We start from the raw sequence: 24,518 nt of genomic DNA, 5'->3' as shown, positions 1-24,518 counted from the left end.
AGAGCGTTTATGCAGTGGTGTGCCACTTGTTTGTTTAGCAGAGGCAAAGACCTGTTGTGTTGGTTTTACCTGAAAAAGATTTTCCTCAAAAAAGAACGATATCGATCTTTGCTGGGTGAGTTAAACGTTAAACTTGATTTTCATCAGAAGAAAAAAAAATGAATATAGATTTTTTTTCTTCTCCTTCACAAGCACAGTTTGTCAAGTTCAGCAATCATTAAAACTAACTTGTGAAACTGAGTTTGTGAAGAAAAAGTGTGGGCCTTGCATTTGCTTGTAAGTTGAAGTTGAGGACAACTACTGTTGATTGAATGCAGTCATTAGACTTTTCCTTATATGACTTCAAAAGAAAACACATCAATGGATATCTTTGACTCAACGTGCAAAATGCTTTCCAATAAGTTTTAGAATTGAATCAGTCTTGGGCAGCAACTGAAAAAATAAAAAATAAATAAATATTTTCAGTCAGGCATAAAACGAATAGTGCAATATATCATTTCTGATGTGTAATTGGCTTATTACTGTACCCTGAAGGTCTATTACTGTCTCTGTGTGTTACTGACCATAAGCATCCTGCTAATTTAGCCAGTTAGTACTTGATGCCAGTCATCATTTTGATGGAGATTCAAATATACTGTTGAGAAAACTGACAATCCTGGTAATTATTATTATTTTTTGTTCCATTTTTAAACTGAATGATAAGACGTAGCAATGTAAAAATGAAGTAAATCCCTGAGCTCCAGTGGCGTAATAATAGGGTAGGTTACTTATTTATTAAATAATGATTTTCCTCTGTAAAATATAATGAAATGTTAGAATAAAAAAATAATATAATAAGGAATGGCTTCTTAAGAGTCATTGATTATCTCCGTCCCCTTTTATTTTCACGCCTGAGGGTGCTGGGCAGACAGCTGGTAAATTCACAGAGTGCGTTCATCAGTCTCCGGTCCTCCATCGCGCTCGTTCACTTTATCCGTGCAGTACCCCACTCTGCGCGCCACCAACCCCCCCCCCCCCCCCCCCCCCTTTGCTCTTTTATCAGCACCGCGATCTGGCCCTGACATAACTGTGTTTCAGGTGACCAATCAGGGGGCAGGGCCGTTTGATTTAAACAGGGCAAGCTCGGCAGCAGTGTCCAGGTCTCCTTCTGTCTTCCGGACACCCTGGACACTGGAGGAAACACACCGATGCTGCCGCTTCCTGGATCGGAGTCGTAACCGTGACGATCGGACACATAGTCGTTTGTTCACCCCTGGGGAGCGCATGCTGTTACCTGGGGGGCGGGGGGGGGGGGGGGGGGCAGGTGTGGAAGTACTATTTCTTATATATCTTTAAAAAGCAAGAAAACAGCAATATAAAATCTGGAAGCCTGACAGCCCTGTTTACAGTGAGGAATTACAACAGTCCGGCTGTGGCGAACGATCCAGAGTCAGCCCCCGAACACGAATCCCTCGAACCCTGAGCGGGACCTGTTCTGGGAGCGCTGTAAAACCCAGTTTTTCTGGATCGTTTGTGTACTACACTTATACAAGATCACGCTTCAGCTGCAGTGGGAGATTATCCTGTCTCACGTGCTTGCTGGTCTGGAACGAGTAGTAACGTGGTTGTGGTTCGGACAATCTGCTGCAAATATGCTAATTTCATCTGATTTTACACTTCATTCCAAAGGCAAAATTGTCCTCTGTTTTTTTTAAATTTTTTAAATCCAACATAGTCACGCTGTTACTGTTATCCGTTACCCTTCCCTACCCTTTTGCTTTCGGCTGGCTAATGCGACCGACAGTCTTCCTGCTTGTGTTTTTGGGAAGACATTGAGCTGCGACGTTTAATTATGCATTCAGAACTGAAGACGTGTCATCTGGCACCATCATCCAGCTCCTCTGGGGAGAAGTGGTCCTGTAACTCGCCATCAAATCCAATCAAAAGTCACAGTTGGCGTGAAGCGGCGTAAGTGCAGCAACTGCTGAGATAATTCACCATTATGCAGTCACTCTGTAACCACATCTGCGGGCAATATCAGTATCGGCACCTCCTGCCATTGCTGTCCCTGCCGTGGAATTAGCCAAAAGGAATTTCCCGGTGAATTTGAGTTATTTGCAACCGTACAGTTTGCATTGTCTAAACAGAGTACACAGAATTATTGGGAGTTAGAAAGCCTGAAACCTATTCACTGGTCTGTCTGTCTGTCTGTCTGTCTGTCTGTCTGTCTGTCTGTCTATCTATCTATCTATCTCTGTCTGTCTGTCTATCGATCTATATGTCTATATTTGGACATTGTTGCTCTTGGGTTTGGATTTTCACAGTAGCAAATTGCAACCACAAGAAGAATAATTAATATCAATTGGGGATTCATCAAGGTTTTTTTAAGTACCAGATGTTGTACCAAACGAGCGATAATATCTCGTTACCACCTCTGTCAGACCAGGTAGTGAACATACTGCTATGCCAATCTATAACACCAGTACTGCTGACTGGAGCTCAACAGCCAGACCTGTACTCAGTTTATCTGCAATGTGCTTTGTGCTGAACCCAAAACTACATCAGGCATTGTATGTTTCCTTTTTTATACAACATAATATTCAAAATCCTATGGACATTAACAAATTAATGTGTACATCATTAAGAAGGGTTCTGTGTTTGTGTCCAGTTTGTTCTGAAAATGGAATATGTACCAACCATGGGGCCCTACAGTAGATGTTCGGCCATTGCTGACTCCAGTTGTGCTTCTGACATTTTTGTTTTTTATTTATTTATTTTTTATTTATTTTTCATGCAAGAATACATGAATGCTGAATATGCCACCATCATTCACGGGCACAGAAGGTGCCAAGCAGCAGTGATAGAGGAGACAGCTGCGGTGATGGATCTGTTTCGATTCTATCAGGGCCGCGAATGAAATGTCAGCCAGGGGAAGACTAAAGAGGCTGGAGGCCCGGGGCGTTTTGGCAGTCTGGTCCTCGGCGTCCCGACGACCGTTCTCTCACTCAGCCCCCGGGGGGGGTGCGACGGCCCTCTATCTCCCAGCCGTGATTGCCGAGCTCTTCTCAGCCTCTGTTATCGTTGTGTTAGCCTGGCCAAAGACGTGTAGGCCGTCCCACATCGTCCAAAACCACATTTGAGCTTCGGCCAAGCTCTGTACCACAGACATGTCCAGCGTCAAACATTCTCTGGTAGGGTAGATTTTGGAGTAATTATTATTTTTTTTTTTTGCTGGTTTGTTATATACAGCGTCTTTTACTGAATACTGGCCAAAACATTTACGAGTTTTAAGCCCCGGTCATGTTTCCTACCCAACCTGTTTTGTTTTTATAAATACTGGCTTATTTGCACCAAATGGGGGCATCTGTCTCAGTTGAGCATACTTAGCTGTTGAGCACATTGTTATAGTCCCTTTAATGGTGAAATAAGCAACGCGGCCTTCCACTGGCTCTGCTTTATTTAAATGGACAGTCCGCTCTCGAGGGATTTTTTCCCCCCGCTTTAGCATATGTTTTCAGTTTGACCAGACAGACAGGTTTTATGCACAGTGAAGTTTTTAAAATATATTTTCATTTTAAAACATATTTAGCTTCTGTTGACCTTCCAAGGCATCTGGGGATTCCCTTCCCTGAATATCTCTCTAAACTTCGCAAGGTAACACAAAGCGGATATTTGAGGGAATGGATTTACGGTTTGCTTCTTGCTGACAGACACACTAACAGGCATTCCTTTGTACACAGCCTACCCCGAAAACCCAGTACTCACATACATAACTCAGGTTCAGTGCATACAGAATCCGTTATTTACACACATTTGTTTCATTTTTTTTCCTCATAACTAAATTATAACCATCAGGGAGGGGATGCTACTTGGCCCATTGGTTATAAGGGCAATAGGGAAAAATTAATGTGCTTGTTACAGATTATAGGCATGTGTTGACAGAAATGAGTCATTTCTGTTTACGCACTGTGACTGTTGAAGCATGGTTCCTACTGCTGTCAATGTTAATAAAACCCTTGAATGAGGGCTAAACAATCTTCCATTTTCCTGGTGTTTCCACGCTGGTGAAGCAGCGTTACACTGTGGTTGTGTGCCGGCTCTAAACAGTAAAATGGCTATTTCGTTTTTGATATGGCCTTTTAACTTTTATTTTTTATAACTGGTGACATAAACAAATTATTTTTATGTACTTTGTTTACGTGGGTGTTTTTCAAGCCCTTGCTAATTTGTCAGCTCGATACAATTTTCATTTTTGTTTGGGCAGTCATGAGCTGCTTTGCAAAGGACACTGCACATAAACAATGTGTTATATTTGAGATGGGGACAGTTATAGTAGAAATTGCATTTCCAACAGAGGAGTCACACTGAGAAAAGACATTTTACAGTATTACTATCCCATAGATACAAACCCAAAGAGAAATCTGTACAATAGCATGCACTATAGTACTGTAACATAGTATGCACTATGGTACTGTACAATAACATGCGCTATAGTACTTTATAATAGCATGCACTATGGTACTGTGAAATAGTATGCACTATGGTTCTGTGCAATAGTATGCTCTACAGTACTGTATAATAGCATGCGCTATGGCATGCATTATTTTTTAAAGCTAATCGGACTAGATTTTAAATGAGATTTTAAAAATTGAGATGATGAGAAGAAGAAAAAAAAAAGGCAAGGAGGCAAGTATTTGAAAGCACGACTGCCGCCCCTCAGCTCATGAAAATTTGGGTTTGAGCAAGCAGCCAGCTAGCGGCTACCGTTAGCATCTTGCGGTACAGCGTGGGATGATGAGTCAGTTTGCCAATTCACTGCTCTGTGGGTGAGGAGCCAGATTTTAACACTTCCTCAATATTTCACAAGAGGCACAAGGCAGAAGAGAGGGGGGCACAGGGGTTTTTTTTTGTGATCAAATTTTCCTCCCTCTCTCTCTCTCTCTCTCTCGCTCTCTCTCTTTTGTTTTAATCAAAGCTTTGGCTGAAACATTGTGGATTAATTTCAGAGAGAACAAAATTCAGTTTGCACCTCTTGGCTGTAAGGCACTTCTCTAATTACATCGAGAGGAGGGAAAGACACGGAGTGTTTTAGGTTCCACAGCATATTTCTGCAATAGGAGGCATCTTATTCAGATTTAATATTTTCTCAGATGAAATAGGGCCTTTCTGAATATTTATTTATTCATTCATTCATTCATTCTGTCATTCATTCATTTTAATATGAGATTCAACACAAAGGGTCTAATAAGGATGAACAATGACTTCCAAGTTGAAGTCACCCGGTACTATGAAGTAACATGACAATTTCAAAAAAGATCAACACTTCAAAAAACTTTGTGAAACATTTCAGCACAAATGCTTTTTTTCTGAAGATAAATGTTGTTCAGAAACAGTGAAACCAACAACACCTTGTCCTCATTGGAAAAATGAATTTATAAGGAACCCTTGAACAAGGGTCTTTTAGAATGTTAATCAGATTGACTGATCTGTGCTATTAACCAGTAGCGTGATATGGGGGACCAACCCACTTGTATATATTCAGACAAAAAGCAGAAGACTTCCTCTTCTGACGTTGCTCTGTTTATATTTTTACTCGTTGCAGAACACCCTGTGAGCCACAAGGACAGGCAGCGTAGGACTGTAAGACCCCTTGTTAAACAAACATTATCGGGAGATTAATTGAATATTCGCAATGAAAAAGATGAAATCATCTGATTGCCAGGAGCGGCCAGCTTTTAATTATCAGAACCCGTGAGTGGTTTACTCTCTCTCAGCACAGGGATGATATAAGATGACCAGCATTAATTAGGTCAGGATTAAGGAAGATTAATCATGGCCATTCAAACGCATCTTTATTCTTTCTATAATGTTTTTTTTTTTTTTTTTTTCTCCTCGCTTAATTAAAAGTTTCAGAGCCAGAAATGGGGGACGGCGCGCAGGGCTTTCTTTACGATGACATCCGCCATTATAGATGGCGAGGTTGTTCGGGGCGGGAACCCGAGCGGCCTCTGAGCACGGCCGACTCGTATCCTCCGCTAAATACCCGCTAACGAACTGGCAAATGAAAAGCTTGCGTTTCCAGTTTCCGACCGGCTCTAAAAGGTCAATCCGGAAAGCGTGTCATGACACAAAAAAAAGCGTGATCAAAAAGACGTTTTCAGGAATTTTTTTTTTTTTCCCTAATTGTTCTGGTTAAATCCTGACCCGCAGAGCGCGGTTATGGAAAGATACGAAGAGTAATTACACAACCGTTCTCGTCAGCATTCGAGAGATTAAACCGAGGGCGTGCTGAGGCTTCTGCACCACCCCGCCTATTTCTGCAAAATAGGACCTGTGCCTCATGCTAGCGCTTATTTTTTTTGGCAATAAGTATGTTAGCAATGGTTTGGGTGGAAGTAACACAATAAATAACTGAATATGAGCTATATAAGCTTTAAAACGTATTTATGAAGCACTTATTATACATTCTGTTCTTTCCAAAAATCGAATATGAACTATGTGTAAGCATATGGGCTGTATGGAAATGAATGATGGTATTGTATAAAAAAAGGTATGCCAAGTCAACGTCGGCAAACTGATAAAGGTTGCTGAAATTGGCGTGGGGGAGCCTTGTAACTTGGTGTGGTGGCCATGGTAATCCAGCGTGACGCAGACACGCGATTGGTGTGTTCCCGACGAGCCTGTGATAGCGGAGGGTGAAATCGCGACGGGATTGGCCGAAAGAACGGAATCACAGATTTTAAGAGAACGTGTGGGAGGATGAAAAGCCTATTTTGCACCAGGGACTGAAAAAGAGAGAAATCCTAAAAAAAAAATAGTAAAGGTAGAATGAAATCACTCCGATCTTGGTGGGAGAAAAGAGACGGAATGACAGCCAAACAATGAGAGGAACCATCAGTCTCCATGCCCTTGGAGTGTATTTTGGTGCCCTGGGAGTGTATTTTGGTGCCCTTGGAGTGTATGTTGGTGCCCTTGGAGCATATTTTGGCGCCCATGGGGCATATTTTGGTGCCCATGGAGCATATTTTGGTGCCCATGGAGCATATTTTGGTGCCCATGGAGAATATTTTGGTGCCCATGGAGCATATTTTGGTGCCCGTGGAGCATATTTTGGTGCCCTGGGAGTGTATTTTGGTGCCCATGGAGAATATTTTGGTGCCCATGGAGCATATTTTGGTGCCCTGGGAGTGTATTTTGGTGCCCATGGAGCCTATTTTGGTGCCCGTGGAGCATATTTTGGTGCCCTTGGAATGTATTTTGGTGCCCTTGGAGTGTATTTTGGCGCCCATGGAGCATATTTTGGTGCCCTTGGAGTGTATTTTGATGCCCTTGGAGCATATTTTGGTGCCCATGGAGCATATTTTGGTGCCCATGGAGCCTATTTTGGTGCCCGTGGAGCATATTTTGGTGCCCTTGGAATGTATTTTGGTGCCCTTGGAGTGTATTTTGGCGCCCATGGAGCATATTTTGGTGCCCTGGGAGTGTATTTTTGTGCCCATGGAGCATATTTTGGTGCCCTGCGAAGAACCGTAGAGCACCCCTCACCTGACTCGCGACGGCTCGGACGAAGGGCAGGGAAGGGCGATGACGATGCGGAGAGAAACTCGAGGGCAGCGCGTAGCGTCGCCGCGTGAAGCTTACCGTCACGCGGCCGCTGGTGTTCAGTCACAGACCCCTTCTTCAGTACGGCAGTGCAGTATAACGGCCAATGAACTGGTCTTGTAAACCTCATTGTCACAGTTTCAATTCCCGGCGACACACACATGGCTGTTGTACCCTTGAGCAAGGAACCTAATCTTCAGTATTCAGCTGTATGAATGGATGCAGTGTTAAGAGTTCTGTACATAAGTTGCTCTTGATAAAAAGTGTCTGCTAAGTTCCTGTAAATGAATGCAAACTATTTTTTGCACACATCTTGACAAGTTCCAAAACTGTTTTTTCATAGAACAAGGCAGTCACATTATTCTTTCTTCTCTTCCTTCCAATTTAAATTGTGGCTAAATGTTTGACATATATTACATTCACGTATAAATATTCTGATGCACAAGAACCACAGATGTGTACCACCAATATATTGTACTTTGCTATATGCATATATTCCGAGAAAGTCAGTTGGGTTCAGTTATGAAATTGCACATCCCCTGTTAATTAGTAAGATATGCCCACAACTTGCAATTCAGTGGGTCTTTTGATCCTGGAGACATTACTGGGCATGTTAATCTAAATGTTTTCTGACAAGGTTTTTTTTATTTTTTATTTGTTTATTTTCAATATATTTCCGAGTATAATTATCCCACATGTATATGCTTCCGTGTACCTTACAGGTCACCTGAATGGCAAATACTTATCCTCCACTTTTCTAAATGTAATCCTGCCGAAGCTCTCATGAGGGGAATTTTTCAGTACTGATGTTTTACTAATGGCAGATTTGGCGCATTTGTTTCGATGAAGGAAACCCTTTTAAAAATGCTTTCGCAAGGGAATGCTGAGCCCAAGCCTCCTAAATGCCATACTTTCGGTAATGTCTGAATTATGGCTAAAATGGAAGATTCATAAACTGCAACTCCATCTTTATGTAAATCTTGCTATGTTCTCCTGCAGCACCTCCCACCCCTCAGTCACCATTAAAGGTTACTCGCTAATTTAATCAATGGGGTACACAGTTTTCAATAACCTGTCTTCTGGCTTCATGAAAGCTTTGTCATATCCTGTTAGTTCCTTCGCAATACAGTACAGTGATTTGTTACTGCAGAAAAGGTTAGGCTGTACATAATAATCAAAGTAATATGGGATCAAAATATGCCTTTCAAGACCCAAAGAAAATTACGAAAAAAAAAAAAAAAACAGCAATGCTACTCAAAATGAGTGATATGGTTTTTTTTTTCCACTGTGAAAAGGGGTAATCGAATGAGCAGAGACACCAGCCTAATACATTCGCTCCAGGAGTGAAGCCTGTCGATGAGTGTCTATCCAGCTGGGGGTTACTCGGCTGTGACCCGCGGAGGTCCGGCTGCTTTGAGCCTGTTTTTTTACCCAGCGGGAAGAGGCCAATCACAGCCCGCGGCCCGTCTCTCCCCCCCCATCCCGCTCTGGCAATTACAGAGGCCGGAGCTGACCCCCCCGTAACCCAGACGACCGCGCTCTCATCTCCAGCTCAGAGAGGCTGGGCGCCCCCCCCCCCCCCCCCCCCCCCGGGTCCTCGCTGGATTAATTACCCCCGTCCCTGTCCAACTGAGTGCCCCACCGCTGAAGACTTGTTTGCGTTCTTCCCCTACCCTCATTTGTAAACGTGTCAACGCATTCCTCAGTGGATCCGTCGAGCTCTGCAAAAACCTGCACTTGTTTTTATTTATTTATATATATATATTTTCCTCTTTGCTTGTTAATTCAGTCATCAAGTCTGCTTCAGCAGGTTAAATAATCGGGAGCTTGAGGCCAAGGGAGCGTTTGGTTTTAATTTCCTCCTGTTCCCAAATGAACGACATGTCAGCACGTTCGCTGCTGAACGCAAACACAACAGGTGTGGCGTTTCCTTTTTAAAAAATACATACTCTTCAGGAGTGACGAACATTTCACGCAGTTGCATTCATTTGCGATAATGAGCTTTATTTGATTTCCTCCGTAAAATGAGTACATTTAAAGGGCAGGCACGGAACCTTGCCGTGTGTTCACTGACGGTTCTTAGTCCTGAATATTAAAATCCGTGCGGTAGGGAAGGTGGTGTTGCTTTAAAAGAGGTGTGGGAGGTATTTTTATCTATTTTTTACTCCTACAGAGAGATACATGGGTTATACGTCTATCATTGGTTTTATCTGAGTCACGCTCATCAGTACAAGACTCCTGCCTCTTACTCAAAAGGAAGCTGTTGTGCTCATGCCTGCTTACGAGCCACATTAATGCAAGTCATCTTGAAATGCCAAACACTGAACTGCCTGCTTTGATATTTGCAAATCTTCAAAGTGTGCTTGCATGAGTGCATGTGGTGCGTGTGTGTGCGTGTGTGTGTGTATCTGTGTATGTGTGGAAACAGTAGGTATAGTATGTGTGTGTGTGTGTGTGTGTGTGTGTGTGTGAGAATGGGTGGAGCTACAATCATGCACTATCAATAACTCTGAGATTTTAACCAATCACACCATCTCATATTGATGGCTGAAGGTGTTGATTGGCAGGAGAAGGTCAGGTGGCTTCTCAGAATCCATGAAGTCTCATACCCCCTTAAGTGTTTTTCTCTAATTTATTTATTTTTATATAAGTATAGCTGAATAGATTATATACTTTGCAGGTTGTGTGCAAGTGGTCTATTATGTTGGTTTACATGTATTCTAAGCTTTTGCAAATTATTTCAGAAACAGGCAATCAAACCTAAGAAAGTAAAACTGATTTTGCCTCTCGAAAAAAAATGTTTTCCCAGTTAGCTTTCTTGAATAATGTTCATTTTTATGTGAAAAAAAAACTGCCAAAATGTTTTATTCATAATGTTAAAAATGGATACTGCTGTGACAGTATTAGGCAATTGTCTTGAATTTAACAGGACAATATGTGTTAAAAAATATGACAAAGCAGTTTGAGTCAGACTGTTTGTTCATTCCCTTGGTGACCAAAAGGAGACGGCCTGCTGTGTTTCGCACTCTCATTATCCTTTGAGAGGTAATTTGGAGCTTTGAAGGTGTTTTTTTCCCTCCTTTTTTCTGTCAGGCTAGTTTTTTTTTTTTCTTTTTTTTCGATGTTTCATTGAACAGAAAACTTAACAAGGTGCCCCAGATTTCCTCTGAAGAAACCTAAACCAAGGGAAAGTTTTTTTGTCGGACATGACTGGGGCACCAAACACCAGGCCATCAGGGATCATTATCATAGTTATGATTATTATTATTAGTAGTAGTAGTAGTAGCAGCAGCAGTGGAAGCAGCAGTAACAGGAGCAGTAGCAGCAGCAGTACCAACAGTAGTAATATAATGTTGGACTCCTCATTGGGGTCTAGCATGGGATTTTCTCGAGACTTTCCATATGTCCCGAATGAAGACCAAAATCAAGATCAAGCTGCCTTCGACCTGACTGCAGCAGGTGATACCTGGGTGACGGTCTGTGTTTGTTTTTCGGTGAACAAAAAGAGATCAACTTTAGTCCCATCAGGACCACCATCAGGGTCTGTCGCGCGACCTCTGGAAAAGCCCTCCGACGCGACATAACGTTGACCTCTCTCAGAAGCGGCTTTGTGTCCAGCCACTCGGCCCCTAAGAGGTCAAACGTGTGAACTGCTGAGCGTATCACTGATTGTGATGATGATGAGTTCTTTAGGTGCTGCGTCTGGCTTCTCGGGAGCTTCCCCGACAACAGACCCTCCCGTGCGGCTATTCAGGTCGCCAGGGCAACCTGACCTTCGTAGTGTCTAGATGGTGGTCTTTCTTTTCCATGTTTGTTTCAATGGACTTCAACCTCAGCAAGGTTCAGCTGCTTTGGTGATCTTTTCAAATCCTTCCTCAGCTTTTCGCCTCTTATCCGCCTTTTATCTTTATCTTTGTGCTCAATGGGCTGAATTGTGGCTGGTATGATGCGTTGTTTCGCTTGTGAGAGCCTCACAAAGTCCGTGATCTTTATTCTGCATCCACCTGAATGCAGGTGGATTTAAAATCAACATAGGTGGACCTTGTTAAAAGTATTTTTTCTGTGATCTCTGGAATATATCTGGCTCAATTCGGTTTGGTTGTTCAGAGGGGATGAACATTTTTCAAAGAAGCCATTGTCAGGTTTTATTTGTAATATAATTTAGAAGATCCCCCCCCCCCCCCCCCCCCCAGTTTACATCCGTAAAGTTTCTGTTGCTTTCTTTTTGCGTCTAGGGGGGAGAAGATCGACCTGAGTGAACACGGTCAGTCGTAGATTAATCTCTGGGAGTCACTGTGAGGAAACAGGAGTGCTGGGGGGGTTTGAGGTTGATGGGTGGGGGGTGGGGGGGGGGTATCTTTAATATGGGTGACAGAAAAACTGCACAGTGGTGGAGAAAAACAAGCCAATAAACACCTGGAAAGAGATGGAAGGCTGGTGGCGGTTAGCCTGAGGCTCAGATTAATGCAGACTGTTCCTCAGCCATGTTGCCTGAACGTGTATAACAGCCACAGTGCCGGTGAGTCGTCCTCATGCAAACCCAAACCCAGGCCCTCCGTCGAGTCCTTAGTGTGGGGCGCTGTGATTCACATCGGACCTCATTCACAAAACTTTTCTTAAATTATACTTACTTTCTGTTCTTAAAAATGTTCCTACGAAAAAAAACAAAAACAAAATGAGATTCGTGACACACGTGCGGACCTTGGTTTGTAAATTTTATGCGTAATCCTGTTTGTGTGATTAGCATAAAGAAACAGCCTTGAACAAATAGAGGTAAGAAAAAAATGATGAATGCCGAAATGTTTTTGGAAACATTCTTATATGCAGTTTGTGATCGAACGTGATCGTACACATGGTTCGTGAATGAAGCCCATTGACTCTGGCCACTGGATCGCCACACAAGTACCCAGGCCGGCATACAAGCCCGTATCCCACGGCGATGTGCCCTTAGTTACGGAGAGGGATGTCAATCAACAATTGGCACAGTCCCGCCCCTTTAAACAGTGGGACGGCTCACGGGAGTTAATGTGTCACCATGGCGTCCACGGGTGTTTCATATTCACTACGTTTACATGGGTCCATCATTCAACTTGTATGTGACGACGCAAAGCAGCGCTATTCAATACAATGCAATGCAACGCAACTCTATATAATTCAGTTCAATGCAATGCGAAGCCATTCCAGTCAATGCAATCCAATACACTGCAATAAACCTGCTGTGGTTTACTTTAGACTACTTTGGGAAGTAATTGTGTGTATAAATACAATGCTCTTACATAAGTGAAATGTCACATGTCTAAACACACAGTGTCTCACTTAAGGTCACAGTAAAGCTTTCTGCAGCTGTGAAATAATGTCTTTCCCAGCGAGCAGAACAACACTTGACATCCATTTTCAGTTAATATTTGAATGGAGATGACCAAGGGAGACGGAATTGCCACTGAGAAATAGATGTCAGTGGCACAGTTTGAGGCAGACCTCCTTCTCACAGCAGTCATTAGAGATTCCGTGGCACTTACCTTAAAGATTAGGGGGCTCCCCGGTGTCCTGAACAAACTCCCAATCTGTTTTTTTTTTTCCAATCTGGTGATCTAATCATCACCCTAGCAGGTTTTATTTGTTTAATAAATCCCTCCTACTGCTCCGCCAGCTGATTTGTGGAGAACCTGCTGGTGCAAAATGGCTGTCCTGAATCGCCCAGCTGAATGCTATTTCTGCCTATACCGATTCATCCCAAACACTAAACTATATGATTATTATTATTATTATTAGTAGTAGTAGTAGCAGTAGTAGAGATGTAAATCTGGAGAGATGTAGAACTGAATACAACACACAAGTGCTGTGATTATTATACTGTATGTATGAATGCTAAAGCATTTGCTTTTCAGAACCATTTTTTGCCAGAGATGAAATGCATTCCCACAGTTCAGATCCATGTCAGTTTCCTCCAGATCACAAACAAGAATGTCATATAACTGTCATCGAAAGACCTGAAGCCCCTCAGCCATCTTCCACAGAGCAGGAAAGGATTACCCAGAATGCAGTGCGAAGACAACCTAAAGGGATCTCCGCCCCCGCACGACAGCGTAACCCGCGACACGTGCTCTCGATTCTACCGCCGCCAAAAATAAATAAATAAATAAATAAATAAATACAGCGATTCGTGCTAGCAAGCCGCGGCTCGCACTTAAATGACTCCTAAAGCGCCCCATCTCACTTTGCGGCGGTATGTATGTGCTGCCCGAAAAAAAAAAAAAATGCTGCTGTCATGCCCCCGCTTGGAACGTCTTCTTTGTGTCAGTAGAAGAACGAGATCGCCCCGAATGTTTCGGCAAAGGCCCCCTCTTTGAATCTGTGAGCAGAATGACCGCAGAATGAGCCCTGACCCGAAATGGCTGCTCGAAGCAAAACACGCTATATGAAAACTGAATGGGTGAATTCATTCATTCTAAAGAAAAAGAGTCAGAGCCAGTAAAAAAGCCAGATGGGACCTACGCCAATGACGAGCTGTCCGTCTATGGCCATTGACTCCAGGTCTTCCCCCGCACAGTCTGGCTGTCTCGCTATACTATTGGCCGGCATCGATCAGGTGATCTCACTTTGGGTTCTCAGCTTACTGGCTACCGTACAGTAAAACCTCCAGTGTTAATTCAACTCTAAAAGAGTACATATGGGGTATGTCCCAATACTCGTGAAATGGTTCCTCGTTTAACCCATTATCGCCTCCTCTACTCCGTGGCCTGGAACCCCAGCCTTGTGTCCTCCCTCCCTCCAGTACCCCAGTATTTTAGGAGACGAGCGAAGCGCACAGAACTGTACTGGTGAAGCGGCTTCAAAATCATCTCCTTTTCTCCCTTCCTCCCCACTTTCCTCCGCTCCCATCCTTTCCTCCACATGCTTCCGGGTAGGAGACGAGTGGTAGTGGGTGAGTGGAGGAAAGGAGGTGGGGAGTGAAAAGTAATGAGATGCACCTGTAGCCCTACCCTGGACCACAGCGTGGCCATATGTACTCTGAACCAGTTGATATAACACTCTGTAGTTCTTTTTTTTTTGGAGTGATAACCTACAGGACATTAGTTCTCCAAGAATATGGTTAGGCAGCCCTGCTCTGCGTGTTGCTATGGCAAAGTCCCAGAAGTTTATTTGTTAGAAAATTGAGAGTTTTTTTCTCACGTTATTCTCGTGCATGCCCTCTGGCTGTTGTCTTTTTCAGACTCCATACTGTAAAATGACATTAACTGTTGTTGTGAGGCTGATTTCAGCATGGTTTATGCAAGCAACACTATAACAATTTTCACAGGGTTTTCACCCATATTAGACTTAGCCAACAGGTTAAACTATTTGAAAGAGACACAAACATACAGTACATTCTGAAAGAAATGGGAAAATATCTGTATTTATTATTTAAATTTGTTTTTTTTTCTTCAGTCCTTTCAAATCTTAAACAACAGACTCAAAAGGCAAAGAAAAATGATTCAAACGATTCAAACGATGAACAAAGGACAGAAACAAGCAAAGAACAAAAAAGAGCCTATTATTGCACACAACCATCACGACCACATTTGCAGACAGCGAACACACAACACCCCCGATAACCGCCCCTCCTTCCCCACTCGCCTGCCCCAATACCCCACACAGTCAAAAATCTCCCACAGATGACTTTGTAATACGTGATTTACTATCTTTTTCAGGCACTAAAACCAAAACGTAAAACATTGCCACAACCAGGGGCATAGCTAGGAACTCCAGGCCCCCTGAAAGAACGCTGCTCTGGCCCCCCCCTTTTTAGTAAATCAAATGCATGTATTTTAGCTTTGCCACCCCCCCCCCCCCCCATACATTCTCCCATCTGAGGACCACCAGAATATTCACCTACTTTCACCCCAATAGCGACAGCCCTGTACACAACATAGTGTGACATGAAATTTAATAACTGTACACAATGAGTATTGTACCTTTTCAGACCTGTGTTTTGTAGTTGTTCCAATGACCTTCGGTATGCACTTATCGTACGTCGCCTTGGATAAAAGCTTCTGCCAAATAAATGTAATGGAATGCATTTGTGGCATGGAATTTCAGACTGAAAAAATAACCAATGTATGTAAATAAATACAGTATTAAAGCAAAGCAGCAAAAATAATCATTATTAATCAGCAGAAATACAGTTTAAAACTGCAAACATTATACGGCACAGTTGTCCAATGTAACTGCTGGTGATCTATTGTTATGGGCTATTCAGCTAATTAATCACAAGATAGTGCATGGAAAGAGTTTGACAGTGATGTATTCTTACATTGTGTGCTGCTCTTGTCCAGAGCTACTTACAGTATAACGGAACATAAGTGCATCTGATTTATGATCATTAGTGTCAGCGCTGGAAATAACAAGTGTATACACACACACAAACACACACACGCATACACACACTCACGCACGCACGCACACACACACACACACACACACACACTTACACAAAAGGGGATAAGGGGAGTAATTGTCAGAAAGAAAGCCATCAGTCTCTCGCCCTAGAAGAACAAGCGCCCTGTGGTTATTTCTCATGGTGACTTTGCACAGTGCTGGTGTAGCTTGTACTAATGGATCACTCAGGTGAGCTGAGGAGGTGACGTGCGAGAACAGTGGTAGGCGAACGGAAAATCGTCAGTGATGGATGGCTGAGGACGGTCGGTATTCTCCCGTTCGCTCTGCTGTACTTTGTTCCGTGTGTTCATCAGTTTTTCCTTCGAAAAAAAAAAAAAAAATAGAATTAATAAAATCCTTCCGAATTGCGCCCGGCAGTCACTCTCAGCTCCAGTGAACAGCCGACGTTTAATATGTTGAAACGAGTCTGCTGTCGGCGTCGTGAGTCCTCCTCGGTTCGGTGTTCCGCGTTGCGTGTGGCGGAGGCGCGACAGCCGCTGTGTCACCGTTTAAAAAAAAATAAAAATAAAAATACATTTTTCCGTTGATGCTGTTCGCCCCGAAACCGCGAAGGACTAAAGTGAGCGGTGTGAACCCGCCGCCGCGGTTCACTGAGCGTGAGGCATCATCGCTTCTCACCGGGGTCAAGAGCCAGGTTACCGCCTCCCCGTCAGATCGAATTAAATTAATAAAACGCCCGTCCCGACGACGGGGGCCCTCGGAGGTCATCGCTGAGACGCGCGGGCGCAGGAAGCGCGCGTGAGGTGCGTTACTGCTGAGGTACGAGAGGTCATCGTTTGCATCGCGTTGTCACGGCGCACCGTGACGCTAATGAAAGACTTAACCTCCATCGCGTTTATGGGCGCTGTTCTGGAGGCGCCCGTCTAGGCAGGAAGGAAGACGCGTGGTGGGAGCGCGCTCACAACGTTCCCGCTCTCTCGAGAACATGTGTGTTAAAAACGAGGCGGAACGCGTCGCTGTTCTCTTAACGCACCTCCAGTTACAGACACGTTTTGTGTTACTTCCAACTGTTAGTGTTAAAAGGTCTCCCTGTGTAACATGTGGAACGTCTATTTCTAACATAAAGGCAGCAACTGACACAAAATGAGTTGAAAGTAACACACAAATAGTGACACGAAAAAGTGTTAAAATTAAGTTAAAATAGTTCAAATTTACCTCAAACGTTATCAAAAATGCGATGTTCACTGATTAAATGTATTTTTTTCACCAGCATCCATCATGTAAAGTATTCTCTAAGAAGGGGAAATGGAAAAGAACGGGCTGGAATGCCTGGTGTACTCGCGCAGGAAGTTAAAACAACGTCTGAGGACTCGAATCGGCTTATTTCCCAGCTGCACGAGCCATTTTCTCATTAGTGGAAACCAAGCTTCAACACTTGGTTTGCTGCAGCAGGCCTTGCATTTATGGGATAATTTTGTCCTGAATGGATAAAAGCATTGGGCGTTCATGCAGGAAACAGGCTTTCTTACGGAACCCTTATCCCGAGCAAACGCAGGGACTGTGATCGAACGACTTCCCTCGCCTGACAGACGTCCCACAATGCCTTGCTGCTGATGCATACAGTTTTCTTTTTTTCCCCCTCACGCACACTTTGACACAGCCATCTTTCACTCAATAATCAAGAATGATCTCTGCATTTAACACGCAATTGGCTTTCCAATAAACTTTCCAAAAAAATGTATAAATAATTAAACATTTCAATTTCTTTGCCTTCTTGAGAGTTTGGCAGTCATCGTCTGTGAAATATATAATTAATCTGTTACTGGGAAATGCAACCGACTGCTACATCTTTTTACATTTTTTTTTTTTTTTTTTTAATTATTATTATCAGTCAACAGACTTCAGTGAAAATGTTGACTCTCGCACTAATTACAGACCAGTTAATAACGTTCCGTGTTTACTCACGGGGGTGGGGGGGGGTGGAGAGGCCAGAAGGGTCCAATCAGGAGGTGAGCTGCCGTCAGGAATGGCGCCTCTAATCTATGATTAATTTTATTTGAGTCACGGCCTTGAGATTGCGTTCAGCCTGGGCTGCAGGCCGAGAGCGAGCGCTCGCTGTGAAACGCGTGTGTAATATATCCCTCTCCGGCCTTGTGGTTATGCTTTCAGGCTCTTTATAATGTAGACCAGGATGTGTGGAAAGAAAAAGAAAAAAAACTCTGCTGCTGGTACAAGCTTAACCCTTTGGCTGGCAGCTCTGTCGAGAGACCAACACCGGTTCCATACATGCCACGAGCGAGCAAATTACCGATGATGTCGTTTTATGAAGCGCCCTGTATGTGTGTAATGGAGGCCTCCTAAGAAAAGGGAGGCTGCCAGAGGAACTGGGCCAGCAGGGGGCGCTCTTCCCTCTGGGCCAAACAGATGCCGTACTCTCAAAAAAGGATGTGTTAATATCCAACGCACTTTTTGTGCTACTTGAGTTACTTTTGATATATACATAATTTACGCGTTACAAAGGGATACTTTCTTCCATTTTGAGATTTTCCCTGTTTTGAGATTGTGACAAAGGAAGGGGGGGGGGGGGTTGGCATGTGTTTTAAAAGGTTACCATCCTTCCAATGAGCCCTTCAACCAGTGCCCTGACTCACTGTGGGTTATTAAAGAACTCATGACACTTTTTTTTTTTTAAAAAAGGAAAGAGGTGTTTACACCAGGTGTCATGGTCAAGTAACCATGAAACGGACCCTGTGCTTAATTAATGTATAATTCTACGGCTAACGAATTGCATCCCAGACGCCTGATGGGCTCCACAGTCTCCTGCATTCCCCAGCTCATTACTGCCCATTTGATGCGCTTGGGTAGCTTCAGGTGAAACAAATAAAATAAATAATGAATGGGTGTGAGCTCATTATTGACTTAGGACATCTGGCCATATCGGAGTTGAATAATTTATTGTTTTTTTCTTTTTTGTTTTTTTAAACTGAAAGGAAAAGTTAATTTGAGGTGAAAGTTGTTTTGTCTTTCTCGGGGCTCACTTATGTGTTTTTCTGTTGTTTTGGCCGTGTGTCCTACTTCTGGACTGCCAAGTCCTGATACCCCAACCCTTACCTAGGTGGGGGGGGGGGGTTGTCAGGGGGAGGAGGGAGGAATAAGGAATGCTGTACGTTATTGTGCCACTAAAATACGACAGATTTAAAAGTACAGCTACCTGATTTGATGCAGCGAGACTAATCTGGTTTTAGGGGGATTAACCTGTTTCTAATTCCCCCCCCTCCCCTCCTCCACACCTCTCTTCAGTAACAAATTCAATGCTGTCTTCCACCCGCAGCTGAGATGTGTTCTCGCTCTGGACGCTGTGGCAGTTATACGACAGCGTGTTTGCGTTGAAAGGAAACCACTGTGGACTTCAGTCCGTCCCAGCTGCGGGGACTCGTCATTACAAGCTTCTGGAGACGCCATGCGTGGTGCCATCCCATTCAGCCTCTTTCACCGGCGCGCCATCGACGTTTATCACTGACATCACGGCCTTGCGGTTTCAGAGTGAGGCTTCGAGGACACGATAACGGCAGGAATTATCCACCACCGTATACGTTAAGTGGCCTGTGACCAATCACAAGATGCCACTGCGGTAGAACTGTGGCGACGCTTACTTAAACGAGTAGGCCGCCCCCCTTTGTGTACGCATATGGATCGTTCCGTAGATTGAACTGCATTATTAGCCGGAGTTCTTGGGTAATCTTCTCTCTTTCGGCTTGTGCGGGAAAATGAAAGGAAGGTGATTTCTGTTCAGCTCGATTTCATCACGCGCGGTCAGGAGCTTCCCCCCCCCCCCCCCCCCAGGTTCCTGTCTCCTTTAATGGCCTGGAAATAAATAAAACATGCTACTTTGTCGTGGAAATGGGCCCCAATACCACCACAAGCCGCAAGGAAGACATTTAAAGGGTGATTTATTATTGTGTATAGACTCAAATCCTATAAAATATACATTTATATAACAGACAGAATGAATGAATAAAAATTTCTGTGTCATATGAAAGCCTGACAACTAATAGGATGTGGTCCATTTGCGTCGAGTGTAATAATGAACAATGTGTTGCTATTATGAACAATAATAATAATAATTATTATTATTATTTTGATTGCCTTGGAACTTTCCTTTTCTTTAGTGTGTGTGTCTTTGTGCGTGTGTATGTGTGTGTGCGTGTGTGTTTTTGCATGTGCATTTGCCTGTGTGCGTAGGTGTGTGTGTGTTTGTGTGTACATGTGTGAGTGTGTGTGTGCATGTCCCATTACAGTCTTTCACTGGAGTGTTTGCTCATGCTGAAACATTAGCTGTCTCCTGTATCGATCGAGTACAGATGCATTGCAGGGCACTGGCGGCTGCATGGCGTAGCGTGCTGAGAGGGACCGTGGTTCGGCACCGGAGGGTTGCAAGGTCGATCTCCGGGGGGGGGGAATACAGGGGTGTTTGACCTTGGGGCGTTAGAACGGCAGTGCAGCATAATCGTTAGGGGTCTGTGTTTCTGCCTCAGCGGCAGTAAGCCCCACTCCCAGATGAGGCGCTGCCATTTTACCCTTAAACAAGCTACTTAACCCGAACCGTTTCAAGTAAATACCCTGCTGTATTAAATGGATTGGTGTAAAAAAAAAAAAGATAAATGGATGTAATGCCATGCAAATCTCTCTGGACGAGAGCATCAGCTGAATGCCTGAAACCTGAAATGTCAGTGGAAAAATTACCCCCAGTGGCTTCGGCAAATATGTCAGAATGCTCAGACTTTTTTTTCGTTACTTCAGACGAATGAAATCGGTTAATAAGTCAGACGGCTGTTGCGTGACCCTGCCGGGCGGACTCGCTGTCCGTACTGTGGGCTGGACGACCGGCGGGTCTCAGCTCCTCATTGAGCGTCGCGCTTCCCCCGATTAGCACTTCAGAGAGCAGCTAAGGACAGTTCACGCTCCATTTGTCCAACGTGTGGCCCTTATGTTCTGCCCTGGCTGGTCTCCATGGAAATGGCTTCGCCACCAGCCAGGGTGGGAGAGCTTTTGTCCAGAAGAGGCAAACTGTTAGCCATTGGGGGGCTTAGAGACTGAAGTTTTTTGTTTCTTTTGGGACGTTGGGGGCATTAAATAAAAGAAATAGTCCGTTAAGTAAATATACAACTTAGGTCACATATCTGAAATGTTCACGTCTTTAACACAGCAGGTCAGTTTCTGAACAAAATGTGGAGATTTTTTTTTACTTTCTTTCTTTCTTAAAGTTGGTAAAACTCTTACTGCACTGCTTTCTGTCCGTATGATTTATTCACCTAAGTCGTCCGCTCGGTATCCATGCCTAGTTAGTTCACTTTATGGCCTGTGTCTGGCCCCTCTGGTGTAATGCCCCCCCCCCCCCCCCCCCACAAAATCAGGACGTACCATTTATATCAACCGCTTAATACAGTTATAGAGTTTACAAAGTTTAACCTTTCTAAAGTTTTCGAATAAGTGTAACAACATTTCAAATCGTGTTGTGCGCCGCTGTGCTGCTGCCGTAATGCGAATTTACCTGGGTTCCTGTGAACACACAGGCCTGCCTCGTAGATGTTTCATTCACAGCGTGCTGCAATGTTATTCACATCGTTGGATGTTTGCTTTTGGGCCGGAGCTCTTTAATCTCACAGTTTCCTCACGCGAAATGACCAGTGAATGCAAATTAAAGGCTGCCGTGCCGATGGCAAGTGAACGTTACTCTGTATTTTTTATCCACCTTTTTTTTCCTGATTGCATGAAGAGCAAGGAATAGCTGTTTACCGAGCACAATTACTGCGACGCTTATATGACTGTAGCTGTACCTATCTCTGGTTATTACAGTGTCTGCTTATCGTGTGAAATGTAGCGTTGTGAGTCGCTTTGGCTAAGTGACTGAACTGTATATTGTGCCGTGGATCTAATTATGAAGAACAAATGAATGCTAATCCTTTGCCTTCTAAACATTCAGGCTATCGTTCTGGTGTCCAGTGACAAGTGTATTTATATTACCTTTTCTGTTTATACCTGCTGTCTCTAATGGCATAGCCAGGGCATGCTAATGGAAGAAGTGGTCATACAGATCGAATTAGAAAGACTTAGAAATGCTAATACATAGCTTTGGCTCTTAAGCCTGTAGGCTATTTTGGCTTGTTCTAATGATAAGTGAACTGATTGTACTTTGTTATAGTAGTATGATGAGTATAAACCAGTGGTAATATAATTCAAAAAATTATCTGTGCACTACTTTGTATTTTATTTTTACTACTTTACTTTTATTTGTTTTATTTTTTTTTGTTATTGCCTGCCCGCCTTTTCTAAATTTGAAATATCTGTTTCGTTCGACAGCTTCACTCAAACTCAGACAAAGGGGACGGCTCGGTTCGGTACATCCTGACCGGGGAAGGGGCCGGCACCATTTTCATCATCGACGAGGTGACGGGGGACATCCACGCCACGAAGAGCCTGGACCGGGAGAAGAAGGCCCACTACGTCCTCCACGCGCAGGCCATCGACCGGCACACAAGCAAGCCCCTGGAGCCCGAGTCCGAGTTCATCATTAAGGTCCAGGACATCAACGACAACGCCCCCAAGTTTCCGGACGGTCCCTTCGTGGCGTCCGTTCCAGAGATGTCAGAAGTCGGTAAGGAACTCTGGGTTTGCTGAACTACCTGAGCTACCTGATTCCTCCTTACGGTCGACGCTGTTGAGCGCCTATCGAGTCCTCTTTTACTTAGCTGGAATGTAGCGCATTGGGCATCTCCTTATGGTCCTATGGTGCTGTGATATGCATTCTGAACGTCTTGACATGTTAGCTATCATATGTGTCGGTACCATATGATGATAGCTAACATAAGAGTGGAGATATTAGCTATCATCCGTCCTGGCTGTTGAGTGCATTTCCAGTCCTCTTTTATTTAGCTGGCTTAAAGTGCGTTGGGCATCTTGTTTATGATAGCTAATATCAATTTGTATCATATGTTTTAGCTAATATGATAACAATCATATAATTATTATTGTTGTTGTTATTGGTTCAGGGGATATGTATAAGACTTCAGAAAGTTACATTTTTGAATATTTAATAAAGCTTGGGACAGGAAGGACAGATCGATCGTATCCACTGTTACATTTTTGACTACCGTTCTATGTTCTTGCCTGTGGCAGCTGTATCGGTCAGGACGTGTTCACTGTCTAGAGGGGTTTAGCGCTGCAGTGCATCAGCCAGACTCCGCTCTCTGGATTTTGTGGATCGTGTTACCGCGTTTGACAGCGAGAAGGGGGGGGGGGGGGGGTGATGAAGCCAAGAGGAAGATGTTGAAGCGGACGGCTGTGGCGTATCGTTCTGACGCCGATCTTCCGCTCTCCCTTCGGCTCGTTCCTCAGCTCTCACGGCTTCGGCTGCGGCTCCGCGTTCTTAAAAAGATATTTTACCCGAATCGCGATCTCGAGGCATAAGTTTCCGGCTGGGGCCGGGCGTGACTATCTCTGGAAAGGTTCCAGATCCTAAAGCTGTCTCCCTCCAAATGCACTCGCAAGAATTTTCCAGCGGGGGGAAATCGGTCAATAAATGTAGCCCGGTGCTGCGAAGGATATGTTTCTCCTTCTGCTCCCCGACAGAGCCGGCTGTAAATAAAACTCTGCTGATTCCCGGGCGGAACGTGCAGGTTTGCCCGAGACGGCTCTTGTGAGAGGGCTGCACTGATGCAAAGATGACGGGTTACCTGATATATGTGGTTTTTACCTTCATTTTTTTTATGGAATTGCTCCACACAGGCCAGCAATATTCAACATGTACCATATCTTTTTAATGCATCTAAAAACTGTCAGGGCTAAGAAATTGGCGCAAAATATGGTGATCTCCAGAATGATGACTCATCCTTGAGGTTAGAGGCCTTAAGTAACTTTTAAAAGTGTAATGCCAGCCTGTGTTCTGTCTGCTTTATCACAGTATGTCTGTTTTTCTCATTTACATAATCCACACACACACACACACACACACACAGACACATACCACCACACACACACACATACCATCACTTACACACACAGACACACACACACATACACGGACTCACCTTCCTTCGCCTACACTTTGGAATCCTCTACTTGAAGGGAAAATGCTGCGTGTCTCCTTGGAGGGAAAAGCTCTTCTGATGCCTCGCATCATGTGATGTCCTTGTTTATCTCTTTGTTCATTGGTTCTGCTTATAGCTTGGGCGAACAAAAGCTACTTTGTTCTGCGCTTGACAGAAGGAACAAAAAAAGTATATCTTTTAAGGCGATAACAGACACAGAAATACCACTGGGACACATTCTAAAAAAGATTCATGTTGCATAAAAAAAGCAAAAAGCAAAACAAAAAACTCCTCTGTGGTGGGCTAGACTGTGTTTGTGTCTTGTGTTGCATAAATTGGTGTTTGCCGGCTCATTTTAAGGCTTGTTGAAAAAGACCCGTGGGCAGATTTCATCATTTAATGATCCTGTATATAAAACAAACCTTGAAGACACAGTTATACACGCTGGAATGTTTTCAGTGCCGGACTTAA

The 24,518-nt window shown here is 43.8% G+C and overlaps 1 protein-coding gene across 4 annotated transcripts in view; it reads left to right on the top strand.

Annotated features, from left to right (window-relative positions):
* The window catches only part of LOC118224910 (cadherin-18), a 199,698-nt gene that overhangs the window by 119,797 nt on the left and 55,383 nt on the right, over nt 1-24,518 (top strand). For all 4 annotated transcript variants that reach the window (XM_035412762.1, XM_035412763.1, XM_035412764.1 and 1 more), the window contains one exon: nt 22,321-22,615. In XM_035412762.1, the coding sequence (XP_035268653.1) occupies nt 22,321-22,615 (295 nt within the window). The remainder of the gene's footprint in view (nt 1-22,320; nt 22,616-24,518) is intronic.

Source organism: Anguilla anguilla, chromosome 4 (assembly GCF_013347855.1).
Source record: "Anguilla anguilla isolate fAngAng1 chromosome 4, fAngAng1.pri, whole genome shotgun sequence".
Taxonomy (NCBI): domain Eukaryota; kingdom Metazoa; phylum Chordata; class Actinopteri; order Anguilliformes; family Anguillidae; genus Anguilla; species Anguilla anguilla.
This window is presented reverse-complemented; position numbering and strand designations above follow the sequence as displayed.